We start from the raw sequence: 19791 nt of genomic DNA, 5'->3' as shown, positions 1-19791 counted from the left end.
GTTAATTGGGCGTGGCAACACAGAGGCTTCACATGACCCTGTAGATCGGACAAAGGAAAAGAAGGCTTGCCCAACACGGCGACTGCAGTGTTTAAATGGCAAGGAGCCGAATCATTTTGCACTCAAATGTTTGGCTAGAAAAAAGCAAAGCAAGCCTGTACAGATGGTCACTAGAGAGATATCAGCAAAAGAGTCTGATCAAGAACTATACATGATAGAACAGGTTGGTTCTGTCAATTCTATAGGTGACAAATAGCTTGTGGCTATTACAATGATGACCGCAGAAAGAGGGTATCAGGTGAACATGAAGTGTCAGAAAGACACTGCTGTGTCATTGCAACATAATGATCTTCACAGGCTGTACGAAGTGGCACAACATGGTGATCTGAAAATGAAACCCTTGAAAGTAAGGTTGAGGCTACATGATGGCACGATGAGAGGACAGATTACACTGAGAGCCCAATGCAATGGCAAGAAGGAAAATCTGGAGTTCCAGATCACAGGTGGGGTGCAATGGCCACTCATGAAGCAAGTTTAAAACTTGGACTAGTAACCCTGAAGGTGCCATCAGAGAAAGGCCAGCAAAAGAACCACCCAACCATGTGAGGACAGTGGGTGTATAATGAGAGCCTGGGTGCCACCAGGAACATCATGGAGCAGATCATTGCCATGTTGAAACAATGCTTCTGATGCCTGGACTGCACAGGGAGCACCCTCCAGTATACACCTGAGTGGGTGCCCAAGATCAAGATGATCTGATGCATCCTCCACAAAATTGTCATCAGGTGGGTGCAGCCATTGCCTCCAGGAATTTGGAGGCCAGCTTGAGAGGAGGTGGCATTTGGGACACTAATGCTCCATACTGCACCTGCTAAGACCTGCTTCCCTTAGCATAACTGCCCTTTATCACTATGGCTCCACTATTCCCCACTTTACCATCCATCTGGGACATCCCATTGCAGCCACGATCTTGATCTTGACCAAGATCCTACAATGAAAACTATAAATAATACCGTCCTGCTCTCACTGCAAGAAACTCCAGATGGCCTTGTGAAAACAATTCAACTGCCTGTAGCAAAAACCAGGGAGCAGACACTGGCGTTTGTGGGAACTCTCAAACAGTCAGGTAGCAGATTCAAATGTGTGATGTGGGCACCAGGCAAAACTGGGCATGTTTCTTGAGATAGGGGGAAGGCGAGAGGACCCTCGAGCAGCTCTGGGCCTTGAGGTTCCAGCTTTGAACTGTAGCATCTTGGCATGGGTAGCAGCAACCTGGGCTGATCAGCTGAAAGGCAAAAACAAGGGCACTAACAGTGTGGCAGTGGTGGGAACATGAATGTTGTCATCCTGATAGGGGGCAGCAGTTTCATGCTCCATGATGTTATTGCCATTCCCAAGGATAGTGCCTCAGCAGAACTAGTAATCTGCTGGAGGACAGATTGCTGAATCGCTGCCAGAGTTTGCATGCCCCTTTGAGCTCTGCAATCTGCGGCCATGTTGACAGCATAAGAACATAAGGAATAGGAGCAGCAGTAGGCCATTGGGCCCCTCAAGGCTGCCCCACCATTCATTAAAATCATGGCTGATCTTCCCCAGGCCTCAACTCCTCTTTAGTGCCAGCTCCTCAGAGCCCTCAACTCCCTGATATTTCAAAAATCTATCTACCTCCTCTTCAAATACTTTCAGTGATCTAACCTCCACAGCTCTCTGCGGTAGAGAATTCCAGACATTCACTACCCTCTGAGAGAAGAAATTCCTTCGCATCTCAGTTTTAAATAAGTGTTCCCTTATTCTGTAACTATGTCCCCTAGTTCGGGATTCCCCCACTAGGAACACGTGCATTGCATGCTGGATGGATTCTCATGGACGTGGCTCCGCTGTGAAGCAGCTCACTGAGGATGGGAGGCCTCTGTTGATATCTTGGCTCTGCTTCAGAACATCAGGGTCTTGGCCATAGGCTGGGACAGATGATCAGCGAGGGGAGCGGGGAAGAAGGAGGTCAAGCTGTGAGTGGGAGAGGAAGGTGTACCAGGGCCTGGGTTCCTGGGGGGGGGGGGGGGGTGCGGGGAGTGGGGGGAGGTGGGAGAGGAAGGTCTAGGTTTGACTAGGAGAGGAAGGTGTACCGGGGTGGGGGTGGGGGATGTGAGGTTGGGAGTGGCGGGGAAACAAAGGTATTAGATTGGGTGACTTTGTGGGGGTTCACAGGTGTCAGAGAGGATGAGGTTGGGAGGGGGAGGAGGGAGTACAGGGGGAGGAGGGTGTAACAGGGGAATGCAGCAAGTAGGTATAAGAGGGGAGGAAGGTTGGAGGGTGGAAGGAGCCCGGGATAGGAGGGAGTAAGGGTGGAGGAGGGAGTGGGGGGGCAAGTCCAAGTGACTTTGTAAGGGAGGGGTCTGCGCAGTCAATGACTGCCTCCCGGGGAGCAAACTGAGAGTGGGTGTGGTAGGAGGTAATGGTGAGTATGAGAGGGGGCAGAGTGAGCTGGAAGGTGGGAGAGTGAGGGTGCGATGGTAGCAGTAGAAGGGATGGCGAGGGTCCTTGGTGGGAACTCAGAGGTAGTCATGGACCATGGGGGTGGGAAGGAAGAGGTCAGGGTGATCAGGGTGGATGGGTGTGGGATTCTCAGGAAGGTAGGGAACATGCACATTCACCTGGACATCTTGGAAAGAAAAGGGTTTGAGTTAGTACTTGACAATGTGGAGGTGGAAGGTGATGATGGGGGTCAACAGTGATGGGCGAAAGGACATGGGTGACTGTGGGATCAGAAAGTATGGGGGAGCTGATCAGAAACTTAACGACTACCATGGCTGTCGAAATCGAAAGTGAGCAAAGCATTGTGTTGGACGGGCACAGGTGCTCATACCCAATTATAGCACAGTCAGCCCATCGTGTCCGCAACGGTTAGCAAAGATCTGACTACACTAATCCCATTTTCCAGCACTTGGCTCATAGCCCAGGAGGCTATGGCAATGCAAGTGAATGTCTAAATATTTCTTAAATGTTATGAGAGTTTCTGATTCAACCACCCTTTTGGGCAGTGAGTTCCAGGCTCCCACTACCCTCTGGGTTAAAAAAATTCTCCTCAACTCCCCTCTTAGCCTTCTACCTCTTACCTTAAATCTATGCCCCCTAGTTATTGACCCCACTACTAATGGAAAAAATGCCTTCATATCCACCCTATCTATGCCACTCATAATCTTATACACCTCTATCAGGACCCCTCTCAACCTTCACTGCTCCAAGGAAAACAACCCTAGCCTACCCAATCTTTCCTCATAGCTCAGACCCTCCGGCCCAGGCGGCATCCTGGTAAATCTCCTCTGCACCCTCTCCAGTGCAATCACATCCTTCCTATAATGTGGTGACCAGAACTGCACGCAGTACTCTAGTTGAGGCCTAACCAGCCTTTTATACAGTTCCAGCATCCCTTGAAGTTCCCACCAAGGACCCTCGCCATCCCTTCTACTGCTACCATCGCACCCTCACCCTCCCACCTTCCAGCTCACTCTGCCCCCTCTCATACTCACCATTACCTCCTACCACACCCACTCTCAGTTTGCTCCCCGGGAGGCAGTCATTGACTCTGCAGACCCCTCCCTTGCAAAGTCACTTGGACATGCCCCCCCACTCCCTCCTCCACCCTTACTCCCTCCTACCCCGGGCTCCTTCCACCTGTAACTGCTCTTGTACTCTATGCCTCGGCTAATAAAGGCAAGTATCCCAAATGCCTTCTTAACCACCTTACCTACCTGCCCTGCTACCTTCAGGGATCTGCAGGTATGCACACCAAGGCCCCTCTGATCTTCAGCACTTTCCAGGGTCCTACTATTCATAACGTAACCCCTTGCCTTGTTAGCCCTCCCCAAGTGCATTACCTCACACTTATCTGGGTTGAAAACACAATCACAGAAACATCCTTCTACATCATTCTCTTCTTCCTGCCTCTCAGCCAATTTTAGATCCAACGTGCCCCTTTGCCTTGGATCCCATATGCTCTTACTTTCTTTACCAACCTGCCATGAGGAACAATATCAAAAGCTTTGCTAAAGTCCATGCAGCCTATATCAAATGCATTACCCTCATCAACAATCTTGGTTACCTTCTCAAAAAATTTGATCAAATTTGTCAAACATTACCTTCCCTTAACAAATCCATGCTGACTATCCCTGATTAATCCGTGTCTCTCCAAGCGCAGATATATTCTGTCCCTCAGAATTCTTTCTAGTAGCTTCCCCACCACCAAGGTTGGATTGACTGGCCTGTAATTTCTTGGTCTATCCCTTCCTCCCTTTTTTAATAATGGGACAACGTTAGCAGTCCTCCAGTCCTCTGGCACCTCACCTGTGGCCAGAGAGGATTTGAAAATTACTGCTAGGGCCCCTAATATCTCTCCCCTTGCCTCCCTCAACAGCCTGGGATACATCTCATCCAGGCCTGCGAATTTATCCACTTTTAAGGCCGCTAAACCCGCCAGTACCTCCTCTCTTTCTACATTAATTTCCTCTAATCTTTCACTGTCATCCACCCTGATGTCTATACCTTTTTCATTGTGAAAATGTACTCATTGAGGACTGCACCCACCCACGTCTTCCAGGTCCACACACGGATTACTTCTATTGTCCCTAATTGGCCCTACTCTTTCCCTAGTTATTCTCTTGCTCTTTATATATTTAAAAAAAACCTTTGGATTTTCCTTTATTCTATCCACCAATGTTTTCTCATGCACTCTTTTGGCTTTCCTAATTTCCTTTCTAAGTCCCCCCCTGCACTTTTTATGCTCCTCCAGGACTCTGCTATATTGAGCCCTCGGTATCTGCCATAAGCTTTTCTTTTTTTCTTAATCCTAGCCTTTATGTCCCTTAACATCCAGGGTTCTCAGGACTTGGTCCCCCCCCTCCCCCTTTGTCTTTATGGAAACATATTGTCCCTGTACTCTCGCTATTTCCTCCTTGAATGCCTCCCACTGCTCTGACACAGTTTTATCTGCAAATAGTTGCTCCCAGTCCACTTGGGCCAAATTGTATCTCATGCTAGTAAAATTAGCCTTTCCCCAACCTTATCCTTTTCCATAACTACCCTAAATTTAACTGAGTTACTTTCCCTATCTCCAAAATGCTCCCCTACTGATACACCTTCCAAATGCTCGGGCTCATTTCTGAATATTAGGTCCAGTACTGCCTGCTCCCTTGTTGGGCTTTCTATGTACTGGCTAAAAAAGTTCCCCTGGATGCAACTTAAAAATTTTACTCCCTCCCTACCTTGCATATTGAAACTATCCCAGTTAATATTTGGGTAGTTAAAATCCCCGACTATTACTGCCCTATTATTCTTATACTTCTCTGAAATTTAATTACATATATGATCCTCTATCCCCCCCCACCCCTGACTATCTGGGGGCCTATAGTACACACCCAACAGCGTGTTTGCCTTTTTGTGTTTTTTACTTCCACCCATATGGCCTCATTTGATGACCCTTCCAAGATCCCTCCTCACTGCTATAATTGATTCCTTGATCAATATTGTGAACCCCCCTCCTCTTCTATCCCCCTCTCTATCTCGCCTGAATACCCTGTAACCAGGAATATTGAGCTACCAATCCTGCCCTTTTAGCCACGTCTTGGTTGTAACTACGATATCATACTCCCACGTGCCTATCTCTGCCCTCAGCTTGTCTGATTTATTCCTCAGACTCCTTGCATTAAAATATATTCCAAATAGCATTGCTAAACTCACTCTTTCTTATCTAGCCTATGCTTCTTCTGCCTTCCAGACTCACTTCTTTTGTTTTAACTTCTAACTCCATCTCAACTACTCCCCTCTGAACTACTTTTCACGATTCCATCCCCCTGCCAATTTAGTTTACATCCATCCCTACAGCATCAGCAAACCTCCCCGCAAGGATGTTGGTCCCGTTTCTGTTCAGATGTAACCTGTCCAACTTGTACAGGTCCCAGCACCCCCCAGAAATGGTCCCAATGCCCCAGGAATCTAAAGCCCTCCCTCCTGTACAATCTCTCCAGGCACGCATTCATCTTCTCTATCCTTCTGTTCCTATACTCTCTACTGCATGGCACCAGGAGTAATCCAGAGGTTACTACCTTTTAAGTCCTTTTCAATTTCCTACCTCACTCCCTAAAGTCTGCTTGTAGGACCTCATTACTCTTTCTTCCTATGTCATTGCTTCCAACATGGACTGTTCACCCTCCCCCTTCAGAATGCTCTGCAGCCGTTCCGTGACTTTCTTTACCCTGGCATCCGGGAGGTAACATGCTGTCCTGGAGCCACATCTGCAGCCGCAGAAGCACCTGTCTACTCGCCTCATTAATGAATCGTACCACTATTGCCCTCCCATGCTTCTACCTCCCCCCCCACCGCCCAGCAGCTGGACCACCCGCAGTGCCATGACCTTGGCTCTGGTTCGCCTCCACAGAGGAATTGTCACTCTCACCGTTTTCCAAGGCTGAAAAATGGTTTGCGAGCGAGATGCACTCGGGGGATTACCTCATAACCTGCCTGGTCCCCTTCTTCTGTTTGGTGGTCGCCCATTCCCTCTCTGCTTGCACTTTCTTAAGCTGCAGGGTGACCACTTCCTGAAACGTGCTACCCACAAACCCCTCAGCCTCGTGATTGTACCATAGTGCCCTCAGCTGCCACTCAAGCCCCAAAACCTGGAGCTCAAGTTGCTCCAGTCGGACGCATGTCCTGCACTCATGGTTATCCAGACCACCAGGAGCACCTAGGATTTCCCACATAGTGCAGGATGTGCAAATCATGGGACCGAGCTCCCCAGACATATCTTAATTAAATAGAATATGGACCCTTGCTTTTATTTTACCCGTACTCCTACTTGAGTATAGACTAGATGCAAGATTCTCTAGATAGACTAGAACCTCTAGGCACTGCTGACTGCCTGTCCCAGGGTCCTCCTCTTGCACTCTCCTCTGCATGGGAGTTTAATCAGTGGGTGGGTGGAGATGCAGGTCAGCTCAGATGGACAACTGAAAGAGAGCCCCAGCAGGCAGCAGATAAAGTGCTCAGGACAGTGCAATGGGAGTGATGGATGGAGGTTCTGTGTGTGTGTGGGAGAGTGTTTGCACGAGGCTCAGAAAGGTTCTGCTGCACTCACACTCATCCCTCCAGAATCACTCTTGGTCCAGCTGCATGTAGCTGCACTGCTGGTGCAGGGGGGGATTGCAGTGGGAGGACTCACAAAGCCTGTAAATGAAACTGAAAGACACCATTACACATTATCCAGTGAAAGTGAATATATTTTCAGATTATAAAGTGACAGAATGTGTTCACCCGTGCAACCACTTGTGATCAGAATTTCTTAACGTTTTTAGGCCTACCACTTCTTCTAGGTACTGCCCCACCATCCACAGCAGGGTGGAGACAGCCTGTGCAATGGCTGGTCCCGATGCCTCTGATGACTTCAGTGTGCTTCCTCTGCAGAGCCGAAGCCTTGGGGGTCCCAGCTTGCTTTGGCTGCCCTCCTGTGGGCTAGCTGCTCCCAGGCGAGGTTGAGGGGGTCACAGGCAAAAGGAACTCAGAGGGAGAGGACAGCCTCTGAGGTTCCCGAGTGGATGACCCAAGTGTGTCCAGCTGCTGCTGCTTCTCCCTTCGAGTGCCCGAGGGCCCCGGCCTGGCTCTTTGAGGGGAAAGGAGCATCTGGAAGGGATGTTGAGGTGCCCCGTTTTCCTCTTGAGTTGCCATTGCAAGAACTCACCAATGACTACTGCGATGGAGTGCAGTTCTGCATGCATCTCCGCGTTTTGCTGGACCAGGGTCTCCCTGGCATCCGCTTTCATTCTCATGGAGACCTCCATACGCTCACATGTGGGCATCACTTCATCAGAGAGCAGGCAGATGCACTCCTCCGACTCGAATGCCACTCTGTTGAGGGCTTCCAGCAGCCCTGAGTGATGTTCCCCCGTCTTCTGCTAACTCCCTAGGATGAGTTGCAAGGCCGAATCCAGAGGCTTGTCATCTGACTCGGACCTCACAGATGCCTCTTCCCCAGCTGTCCTCCGAGTGCTGGGAAGCTCTGCTGAGCCTGCCTCCTTCTGCTGCGGACACGTGTGGGGTGACCATCAGATTGTGAACCCGAGCCTGCTCTAGATCTAGGTCCCAGCGAGGTGTGTGTCTCTGCGTTGGTGGAGGGTGTGGCTAAACGCTGTGACGGGTCTCCCAGGCTACTTATTTCCAGCTCTTCAGTGGAAGAGATGTCCACTTGGCTGGAGGTGCGGACCTGGATGAAGCTGAGGTCCTCTTGTTTGGAGGTGAGGACTTGGATGGAGCTGAAGGGCTGGCTGGCTGAGGGTGTCGATGACTTGGCAGAGCTCCCTGTGAACCAAAGTTGAGATAATTAGTGCATGGAAGCAGATTCAAAAGCAGGAGAGAGAGCACTCATACTTGCATTGAGGGAGGGATGATGTGGTGCAGGATCCTCAGGTGGGTGTTCGCCGCTGACCTCACTGTCGCTGCGGGCACAGTCCATGTCCTCACCAGTCAGCGCGATGGCACGCTCATCAGAGTGAGTGAGGGGCCTGATGTGGGCCACTCCACCCCCAGTCTGAGCCCTCTCCCTGCTGTTGTCAGCCAGCTTCTCCTGCATGAAAACAGATGGAGAGAGCGTGAGCAGGATGCACGGCCCTGCGTGGAATGTTTGTGTGGTGAACGGAGCCGTAGATGGGATGGGGATATGAGCTCCAGAGGATATGAGCCTGATGGAGATGTGAGGGTGTGAGTGAGAGTTAGTGATGTTGTCCCCTGTGGATGTGTGATGGGTTTGTGAGTGGTGAGGTGGTTGACTTGCCCTGGCGCAACAGATGACAGCATTCAGCCTCTTCCTGCACTGCATGGCTGGCCTCCTCTGTGCCCTGGTTGTGCTGACTGCCACTACCACCCCCACCTCCCAGACCGGATTAGTGACTCTGATGAACCTCCTGTGGCCAGAGCAGGGGTAGAGGACATCACAGCGGCCTGCCACTGCATCCAGCAGGTGCCCCAGAGAGGCGTCACTAAATCTGGGTGCTGCCATCTTTTTTGCTTTTGAGGCCATCTGTGGCCTGGGGCAGTCCTGGTCTGTAGACATGAAGTAGGCTGCGCTCTGGTGCGCTTTAAATATGGCAGTTGGAGCGAAGAAACACCGAGGCCATGGCAGAGCGGGCAAATCCGACCTTGCCCGCCGGCAATCCAGTGTGTTTCCTGCGAATGCATTATTAATAAGGCGGGACAGGCCAGGAATGGGACGATATGCCGCGAAAAACCTGCCATTGTGGCCAGTGGGTAAAACGTCCTTTTCCCTGCTTGCTACCGCACTTTGTGCAAATCAGGGCCAATTCCACCCAATGTCCTTGCCTGATTCCTGTGCAGCAGAACTCATTCTCCATGGCCTGGCTACAGTGCATTCATGTAACTTACCATGCACGGATCCTGACTATATTCCAGCCACTGAAGTTTGCCCAATGCCAGTATCTAAGCTGGTGCCTGCGATTGTCGGAACAGATGTTGTTGCTTCTTCATCAGTGACTTGGTGTTGCTCTCTCTTTCTTTCCCCTGGGGCTGCTGGGCAGGTGGGAGCTCTTTGGTATCTGAAAGCATAAAATCAGAATGAGTAGGTTAGGGTGAGGAGAGGGTGCTGTGGAAAGCAAGAGGGCCATGGTCACACCATCTGCAGCTTGCACCTCATGCCAGTTAATGGGCTGAGGGTGAGGTGGCAGTTTAAAAGGGGCTTAAGGCAGTAACATATCATCAATATGAATGTTCTTGCCAAGAACGGCTGGCCCCATGTTACGCAGTACCATTTCCTCCATCAGGCTTAGAGGCATGCCTATCCCCTGCTGATTTGGTTTTGCACCCTTCTATCATGGGCAACCTTATTCTGCAAGGAAGAGGGCAGAACATCAGTGATTGTGTTGCATTTTGACTGGTTGATTTGCCTTCCATGGTTGAATAGCTGGAGGTATGTGGAGGTAGCGAGAGGTGGGTGTGAGGCTGGCATCAATGGAAGGTGTATGAGGGTGAGGTGGAGGATCTGAATGTTATCCATGAGTCTTGAGTGCTAGTAACTGCAGATGGGTGAGTGCTGGGAGTGTGATGCATTGGGCTGCGTGAGAATTTGGTGGTTTGGTGAGTTTGAGATGTTTTTTGAAGATGCATTTACTGATGTTGACCACCTACAATGAGGTCATGCACTGCTACCAGGTTCTTAGAGCCAAAGTGGGAGTTCACCTCCCTGGCCAGCTGCTCCTATTCCCTTCGGAAGCCCTTCCTTTATGACCTTTAAGCCTCCTTGCAGAAACGTGACGTCTCTCCTCCTGTCGACTTCCATGAATAAGCCTTCCAGTGTTGCAGCTATGAGCCATGGAGCCCTCCCTTTGTCCTGGCACTCCATTGCCCTTTTTTCCAATTGCAGTACTGGCAGTCATCAGCAACCTCTTTCGTTAAGTGCAGCTTCCCTTTAAGAGCAGGACACTAGCTGGAACATTGGCGATCCAGGCACCCTGTTCAGTTCCCCATTGAGCATACAGCCAGCCAGCAGAAAACATTACAGGAGAAGGAACGGGCGCAAATGAATTTTTAGTCACTTTTCTCTTAGATTACTTCATTGTAAGCATGTTTTATGGGTATAAGGATCAACCACTTTGAATTAACTTGTTAGTTACTGTTTTGACCTGGGTGCATTAGATAAGGCATCACACCATAGGAAGGAACTCTTATGTCACTTTAAGTAAGATGATATTGAGTTGGCATTGGATTGCTAGCCCATTTTCTGGGAAGTGCTTGTCCATCGTTCCATAGGACTTGTTTGTCTGTTTAGTATGTCAGCCATGGTTCAGCAAGCATGACCCAGACCTCCCTGACACTTGCCATTTCAACACTCCACCCTGCTCTCATGCCCACATACCCATCCTTGGCCTGCTGCATTGTTCCAGTGAAGCTCAACGCAAACTGGAGGAACAGCACCTCATCTTCCAACTAGGCACTTTGCAACCTTCCAGACTGAATGTTGAGTTCAACAGCTTTAGATAATGAACTTTCTCTTCCATCCCCACCCTCTTTTTTCCCAATAACTTATATATATTTTTCTTTTCCCACCTATTTCCATTATTTTTAAATGTATTTCCACCATTGTTTTATCTCTACCTTTTAACCTATTTCAATCCCTTCCCCCCACCCCACCCCCACTAGGGCTATCTGTACCTTGCTTCTCCTGCTTTCTACCCTTAATGTCATCTATTAGCACATTCCTTTAGATAATATCACCACTGTCAACACCTCTTTGTCCTTTTGTCAATGACATCTTTTGGTTATCTCCACCTATCACTGGCCCTCTACTTGTCCCACCCCTCCTTAAACCAGCTTATATTTCACCTCTCTTCTATTTTTCCTTAGTTATGTTGAAGAGTCATATGGACTCGAAACGTTAACTGTGTTCCTCTCCGCAGATGCTGTCAGACCCGCTGAGTTTTTCCAGGTATTTTTATTTTTGTTTTTGTTTTGGATTTCCAGCATCCACAGTTTTTTCTTTTACCTTCTGGTTCAGTTGGTAGCACTCGTGCTGCTGAGCCAGAAGGTTCTGTGTTCCAGTCTTACTCGAGGACTTGAGCACAAAACTGACATTGTGCATTACTGAGGGAGTGTTGCAGATGCTGTCTTTTGGATCAGGTGTTAAACTGAGGCCCTGTCTGCTTTCTCAGTTGGATGTAAAAGATTCTACAGCACTTTTTCAAAGAAGAGCAGGGGAGTTATCCCTGGTGTCCTGGTCAGTATTTATCCCTCATTCAACATCACAAAAAACAGATCATCTGATCATTATCACATTGCTGACTGTGGGAGCTTGCTGCATCAAATTGTTTACTTTGTTTCTTAAATTAAAATGGTAACTACACTTTGAAAGTACTTCATTGGCTGTAGGGTGCTTTGGGATGCCTTATGGTTTTGACAGGCACTATATAAATGCAAGTTTTTTTTTCTCTTTTTGCTGATCTTCAGTCCTTTCATGAGCTGGTCCAACACTGTTGTGTCTGTTGAGCTGACTCTGATATTTGGCTATGAGTCCCTACTTCTGCAAGTAACTATTGATGAATGATTCTGATTCAAAAACAGAAATACCTGGAAAAACTCAGCAGGTCTGGCAGCATCGGCGGAGAAGAACAAAGTTGACGTTTCGAGTCCTCATGACCCTTCAACAGAACTAAGTAAAAATAGGAGAGGGGTGAAATATAAGCTGGTTTATGGTGGGAGGGGGTGGGGGGAGAGAAGTTGGGGGTGTAGTTGTAGGGACAAGCAAGCAGTGATAGGAGCAAATAATCAAAAGATGACACAGACAAAAGAACAAAGAGGTGTTGAAAGTGGTGAATTAATCTAAAAGAATGTGCTAATTAAGAATGGATGGCAGGACACGCAAGGTACAGATAGCTCTAGTGGGGCTGGGGTGAAATAAGACTAAAAGGGCATAAAAGGTATAGATTTAAAAATAATGGAAATAGGTGGGAAAAGAAAAATCTATATAAATTATTGGAAAAAACAAAAGGGAGGGGGAAGAAATGGAAAGGGGTGGGGATGGAGGAGGGAGTTCAAAATCTAAAGTTGTTGAACTCAATATTCAGTCCGGAAGGCTGTAAAGTGCCTAAATGATTCTGATTGGTAGCTTATTCTGTTACAGAAACATGTCTGGCACGAACGATATAAATCCTCTTCTGCTGACATATAATGGAGCATTGTTGTGCTCATCCTGATTACTTTGCATGGAAGATAAACTTCAGCGACTGAAGACACAGGTTTGTCCATGGAAGCTGTTTTTGAGTTGGATGTGAAAGCAAGTGCCTGCACAAACCCAAATTGTAAGACTAGTTTTAACTTCAAGTTTAGATGAGGAATAATTATCTTCTTTGGCCAACCTTATTTCTACTTGATTTTCACTATTTCCTTTACATAGGACAAAATTGTAGCATTACATAGATTTTTACAGCACAGAAACAGGCCTTATGGCTCAATAGGTCTATGCCAATGTTTATACTCCTTATGAGGTTCCTCCTACCTTACTTTGTCCCGCCTTATCATCCTGTCTTTCTAATCTTTTCTCCTCACCCCATGTATTTACCTAGCTTCCCCTTAAATGCATCTATGATATTCACCTCAACCAGTCCACGTGGCAGTGAGTTCCACAGTCTCATCGTTCCTTCAGATTGTCATAAAGGTGAAAGATGCAACAAAAAAAAAAGCTTGATATGGTCAAAAACATTCAGAAATAACCAACGTGAAACAATTCATGGTCGGGAATTGGAAGTGTTTTGCTACCTCCAGATCTTGGGGGTGGTGGGTTTGTGGGGGCTGGGTGGGGGGGTGGGGGAGGTGGCAGGGGAGGTGTGTGGGGGGAGCTGGTGCATGGATGGTGGTGGGACATTGCAAGTGTTCCTGTCCCACGTCTTGCTCCTCAACTAATTTGATCAACTATGAAGTTTATGGCACTCAGGAGGCAACTTGCAGGCAGGAAATTGTTAAAATGAATTTACTCCTTTTCTTCTCTGAGGCAACACTCAGAATAATCCTCACATTGCATGCCTGTTGGGAGACAGCTGACAAGAAGGCTTCAAACCAACCTTTCGTTTCCAGACAAGCTTAGACCCCTGTCCTCCTTTGCAACTATCAGCAGTGTCTTGCCTTCCAATGCTATCAATTTAAAAAAAAACCTTCACCCTCAGCATAACTTTGTTTGATGTTTGACTACAACTACTGATATTACTTTTCTAAGCACTCTCTTTGATTCTGGGTGGAGTTTGGTAGCAGCAACAGGGCTTTCTGTAACAAAAACAGAAAATGCTGGAAAAACTCAGCAGGTTTAACAGCATCTATGGAGAGAGAAACAGAGTTAACGTTTCAAGGCCGAATGACCCTTCTTCATAGCTGAGGAGAAAACTCTTCAGCTCTGAAGGAGGGCCATGCAGACGTTAACCCTGTTTCTCTCTCCACAGATGCTGCTAGACTTGCTGAGTTTTTCCAGCATTTTCTGTTTTTGTTTCAGATTTCCAGCATCCGCAGTATTTTGCTTTTATCTTAGGAGTTTTCTGTACCTTTGCTAACCCCCTTTGCAATATGTCTATGCAAAAAAAAACTAACGCATCCCAGTAATAGGCAAAATGGATTTTAGTTGGCCCAATCTACAGGTTTTGTTTCATAAACATCCTCGAAATCTGGTCTGGCATAACACATTCCAACGAAGATCCCCTTGCTAATTTTAATAGCTTGGTCGGTGGCACATTTGGTAATGAAGTGGAAAATGCAGCAAGGGGGTAGCATTTATAGAGTTGCACTGTTAAGTTGATAAACTTTTGAAAAAGCATTTGGGTCTCTGGTTTTATAGATAAAGTCACTGAGTGCAAAAGCAAGAAGGTTACGCTAAACTTTTATAAATTATTTGCTAGACCACAGCTGGAGCATTGTGTCCAATTCTAGGCATCGCACTTTAGAAAAGGTGCCAAAGCCTTGGAGAGGGTACAGAGGTGATTAGCTAGAATGGTAGTGAGGATGAGGATTTTCAATTATCTGGAGGGGCTGGAGATACGGGGATTGTTCTCCATGGAACAGAGAAGGTTAAGGAGAGATGTAATGGAAGTGTTCAAAATTATGAGAGGTTTTGATAGAGTAGATAGGGAGAACCTGTTTCCAATGGCAGGAGAGTTGGTAACTAGAGAACATTGATTTAAAATAATTGTCAAAAAAAGTGCAAGGGAGATTTTTGTTTAGACAGTGAATTGCTATGATCTGGAATGTACTGCTTAAAAGGGTGGTAGTAGCAGATTCAACAGTAACTTGGATGACACTTTACATTCCCAACTGGGGAACTGGCTTTCTACTTAAATGGAAACATTTGTAAGACTATGGGGAAAGAGCAGGGGCACGAGACTAGTTGGTAGCTCTTTCAGAGAGCTACTACAGGCATGATGGGCTTTGTCAGTGCTGTATGACTCTGTGAATGGGAAAGTTATGGTGACGAGAGAAATGCGCAGTCATTGATCAAAATGTCACAGTGGAGATGTATGGTACAGGGAGTCGGTGATCTTGCAATAGCCATAGATCAAAAGGCAGAGGTCTATTATGGGCTGGAGACAGCCGTCTCATAAAAGCAAAGACGCAAGCTGCACTGAGGAAGGTTGCCAGCTGAGTCCAGGCAGCCACCTGTGTACCTTGCCTCTGACTGCAAATGAAAAAGTAGTGTGTGTTATCAGGAACAATGCAAAGGTAAGCGTGCTCCTCCTCATCTATGAGCAGATTTCTTGCAAGACTAATCAAGCATGGTGCAAACCTAAATTGGAAATTGCAGCTCTCCCTGTGAGAGATCATATCAAGCAAAGTGCACAACCATTGTCCTATTGCACACGCTCTGTTGCTGTGCATTTTTCTTGAAGGTGCAGACAGCAGTCAGTGCTGAGGCATCAAAACCAAAGTGCTCCTTTGCTGTTTTGTGATACCTCAATGGGTCAACAATCATGGATGTTAGGGATTTTGATGAGGAGGGAGGCAGGGGGTTGAATAAGAGAGAGCTGGGTGTGTGGAAGGTGGGAGAAATCAGGGGGGGTGTGGGGGTTGATGGGGAAGGAGGCAAAAGTAAATTTGAATGCAGTATTTATGGTCCAGATTTTGCTGGGGGCTGGGTCAGGGCATTTCATGGCCTGCCTCGTTAGACTTTCTCCCGTGTGTTCTCCTATGTTCCCATGTATCTGCCGCCCTTGCCCTTCTAGATGGTAGTGGTCATGGGTTTGGAGGGTGCTGTCGAAGGAACCTTGGTGAGTTTCTGCAGCAAATGTTGCAATTCCTAGAGATTCACAGGGAGGTTGAGGGTGAGCTGGCATTCTTACAAGGCTTTGATAGAGTATTGCATATCGTTCAACAATGTGTGGATATTTGCAGTTCGCTGGATATTCCCAGGAGGAAAAAACTGTTCTGACCTGTACTCTTATTTTCCAGTTTTACTGGTGTTACAGTTTAAGGTGTACAAGACCAGTTTGGACCAGTATTTTTATTTCCCAGTTTTTATTGTTTTTTTCCTTCTGTGTTTCTTTCTTGCCGTAAGTTGCTGGATAATTTACATGTAATGGTGAGTGCCATTAAACTCAACATTATTTTGGAACTAAATCTGAGTCAGTTTCTGCTTTTTGTTGTTGGATCTTACTAACGCATTTGAGAAATACTATTTACAAAGTACAATAAAGGGAATCCAGGGGACAGATTCTCCAGCATTTTCGCAATGTTGATTCCTGTTGTTTGATTGAACCCTTGGCTCTGATATTAATGGACAGGCAGGGAGGGTGTAAGGCATGTGGAAAACCAAGCAAGGTCAGAAAAATGGAGGCTTTGCTGATCTTAATGGTGTCATTCAAACAACATATTGCAGCCTCCTGCCCAAGTATCCATTTTTAAAATGATCTCATGGGATGTGGGCTTTGCTGGCTCGGCCAACGTTTATTGCCCATCCCAATTGGCTTTGAGAATGTGGTGGTGAGCCACCTTCTTGAACACAGTGTGGTGTAGGAATACCCACAGTGCTGTTCGGAAGGGAGTTTTAGGATTTTGACCCAGCGACAGTGAATGAATGGATATAGAGTACCTGGTCAGGGTGGTGTGTGGCTTGGACAGGAAGCCTGACTGGCCGATCCAACTGCCTAGCTGGTGGGTAGTAGTATAAACAAGTGTCAGGAGCTACAGCCAGGGTGCTATGAGAATGATCAGGGTCATAATCAGGAGGTTTGAGAGAGGCTGAGAGGTTGCACCTACAATGGGGAGTGAGGGGCTCAGAAGAGGATTTCTGGGCCACAAGGGAACCTGTAGAAACCTTAAAACTTTCCTTCAGGTCCTCTTCTGGCCCAGGATTCAGCTTCCAGTGGGTTTTTCCCAAGGTGGGAGCCTACAATGCCACCCCCTCTCTCGCTCTGGTTGATATGGCAGATGGTATCCCAATGACAATAGTGGATCCAATGTTTAAAACTGATCTCAGCTCCGTTCCTACAGGTGTCCTGTCAAAGGAGCAGGTTAATACGGAGACACAGCAGGAATGAAACAGGATTGGCGGAGGTGTGTGACTCCCATTATTTTAACTGCACCCCCTCCTACTGCCTGCCCAGTTTCGTCAGATATGAGTAGCTAAAATTGGTTCTGATCAGTTTCATAATTCTAGCCTTAACAAAAATACAAGATTGTAGAAGCATTAATATCTTAGGTACCTATCTATTAAACACTAACTTCTACAGGTACTTTTTGTCAAGCTTTTCCATTGTAAGTTCTTACATGCAAATGTGTATTGGAAACTGCCAATGTAAACTTATCTTGCTGTCATTATGCTCTCCTTCCAGTAGAGGCAACATTTTCAGAGGGCAGGAAACGGGTCACACAACTGTGTTTATTGATATAAAGGAGCTACAGTGCCCATTCAGAAAGTAATCAGAGTTATTAGCAGTGAAAATGCAGAAAAACAACAAATAAAACAAAATAATTATATTGATGCATGTGCCAGTAAATAAACTTGTATACGTTGAAACATCAAAAAGGAAGTTGGCAGATTTCTGATGCAGCAGGAAGTAGAGGCCTGATAAAAGAGAGCATTAATATGTAAGTTGAACAGGCCTAGATGTGTTGAATTGCTTTTACTTGTTCTCGGCTGCTTATATCGTTAAATTGGTGTCCGTTGCCAATGTGTGTTCCCCTCTTGGTCTCACTGTCTTCTCCTGTCTTAAACCTGCAGGTACAATGTGGACTCAAGGAGCACAAACATTTCAAAACATGTGAGTTTGGAAATCATCTCTTATCAAGAGTGATTGGGGGCTTTCTATATAGCTGGGGTGTAAATCACATAAAATCAGCCTGCTTACATTACAGCCGGATAGTATGCCAAGTCTATAATGTCCAGTTTATGTATCACATTCTGTGATGTACTCCCTTTTAGGAGAATACATCCTTTGTAGATTTTTTGGGTTTGAGTCCCTTATTATGGCAATGACCTGGCAACAAAGTTTAGTCGTGCGACTACTTTAATGAGATAAAGTCAGAAAAAGTTGAAGTTTTCAGGTGAACTGTAGCACTAAACTTAGGCATTGATTTACAGCCTAACGCGAGCAGTAAGACTGGGTGGGGAGTGCACAATTACTTCTTACAGCTTTTGGACTTCAGGCTCTTCTTCTCTCTTTCTCTCTTGTCTTGTCTTCTGGTTTCTAGTTTTCTCCGCCACATGAACCTGATCGGGAGGGTCTCTTTTGTCCTGGCCCTTATCCAATTAACCCCTCCCACTCCCCTATTACCTTCAGTCCCATGGTGATCATGCCTGAGCATTTTTTTCTTGTCTAACCAGGGATAGTTCATGTGGCTGTGGCTAACCTTACATATTTACATAATGTTCTGCGCATTTATTGTTGTTCTTTCCTCCTTATCTTATGCTATATCCTAATGCTTCGTCTCTCAAAACAAAGGTTCCTGCATTCCTACCCTTTTTGCTTACACAAGCAACCTTCAAAGTCTCAGCTTTTGGCATATTTTTCCCACGGTCCCAATACCATGGCATCTTTTATACTAAGCCATACTTTTAAGTTTTCCCAATCTGCAAGGAAGGGTATTTAATGAAGTTAAATGTTCATCACCTTACCACTTGTGAACACGGTTGCACGCCTATCTACCGGTGAATGAGTTGGCAAACAAACTGCAGACGCAGAGACCAATATAAGATGAAGCACATGCTGTTTATTTATACAAGTAACAGAGCACCAACACCAAGCGCGCTTCTCCAACCAGATCCTATTCTAAGCTACTGATTAACATTGTAGCATGCGCTACACAGAAAGTGGGTAATATAGTCACGTGGTCAATCTGCTCACATTCTCCAAAAGGTATATTGCACCTCAGATTACCACACTTATTAATAATCTAATACAGGTTGGCTGTCCTTTATCCATACATCCAAAAACCAAACACATCCCAAAACTGAACGTTTTTTTGAAAGGCTATGCAGTTAATTTTTATGTTAATAAAGCAAGGTAATATTATATTACAGGTGTAATAAGTGTTAATGGGTAGGAAGCAGGGTGTGTGGGATTTGTCAAATGGAGAAATAACCTAGTGTTTGTAGATTATAGCTAGCCTAGGCTTAGGTAATTGTAATATAAGTAGACTGAAAATATCTGAATACCGAAACACAATTGGCCCTAAGGGTTTCGGATAAAGGATACTCAACTTGTAATCTTACACCTTCCTGGGGTGTGGTGCCCAGAACTGAAGGCAGTATTCTAAAGGGGGTCTAACCAGAGCTTTATATAAATGTAAAATAACTTTCACTCCTCCTTTGAAATAAAGGTCAACATTCTATTAGCCTTTTAATTTATTTTTGTACCTGTCCACTAGCTTTTAGAGATTTCTGTAATATACCCCTAAATCTCTTTGCTCTTCCACAGCTCCTGGCTTTTCACCAGGAAGCTGCCTCCACAGGAACATGTTTCAAGAAATCATGAGTATGCTCTTCACAATTCCCAGATAGTGAGAATATCATATGCACAATATGTGTTTTCAGGGTCACAGTGTTGTAAAATTGACCCTTTGTGAAACTAAATTAAGTTTAAAAAGGTCACCCTCCATTTCTTGAACTTATATGCACAAAGATCTTGCTCTTCAGCAAATGAGCGTTTGTTTGTACAAATGTACTTTTTAGACATGAGGTCAGAAAACAGGAAATAGTAGGAAATTTTAACTAATCTCAAACATTAGCTCCTCTACTCTGTTCAATTTTACAGCCATTGCTTCAACTAG

The 19791-nt window shown here is 46.2% G+C and overlaps 1 protein-coding gene across 4 annotated transcripts in view; it reads left to right on the top strand.

The window, feature by feature from the left end:
• The window catches only part of LOC121280146 (copine-9-like), a 409662-nt gene that overhangs the window by 127444 nt on the left and 262427 nt on the right, over positions 1-19791 (top strand). For 3 of the 4 annotated variants that reach the window (XM_041191835.1, XM_041191836.1, XM_041191834.1), the window contains exon 5: positions 17744-17783. In XM_041191835.1, coding sequence (XP_041047769.1) covers positions 17744-17783 — 40 coding nt within the window. Of the gene's footprint in view, positions 1-17743; positions 17784-18829; positions 18833-19791 lie in introns of all 4 variants that reach the window. The other variant, XM_041191838.1, reaches the window with a different exon arrangement.

This window comes from Carcharodon carcharias, chromosome 7 (genome assembly GCF_017639515.1).
Source record: "Carcharodon carcharias isolate sCarCar2 chromosome 7, sCarCar2.pri, whole genome shotgun sequence".
NCBI classification, from domain to species: Eukaryota; Metazoa; Chordata; class Chondrichthyes; order Lamniformes; family Lamnidae; genus Carcharodon; species Carcharodon carcharias.
This window is presented reverse-complemented; position numbering and strand designations above follow the sequence as displayed.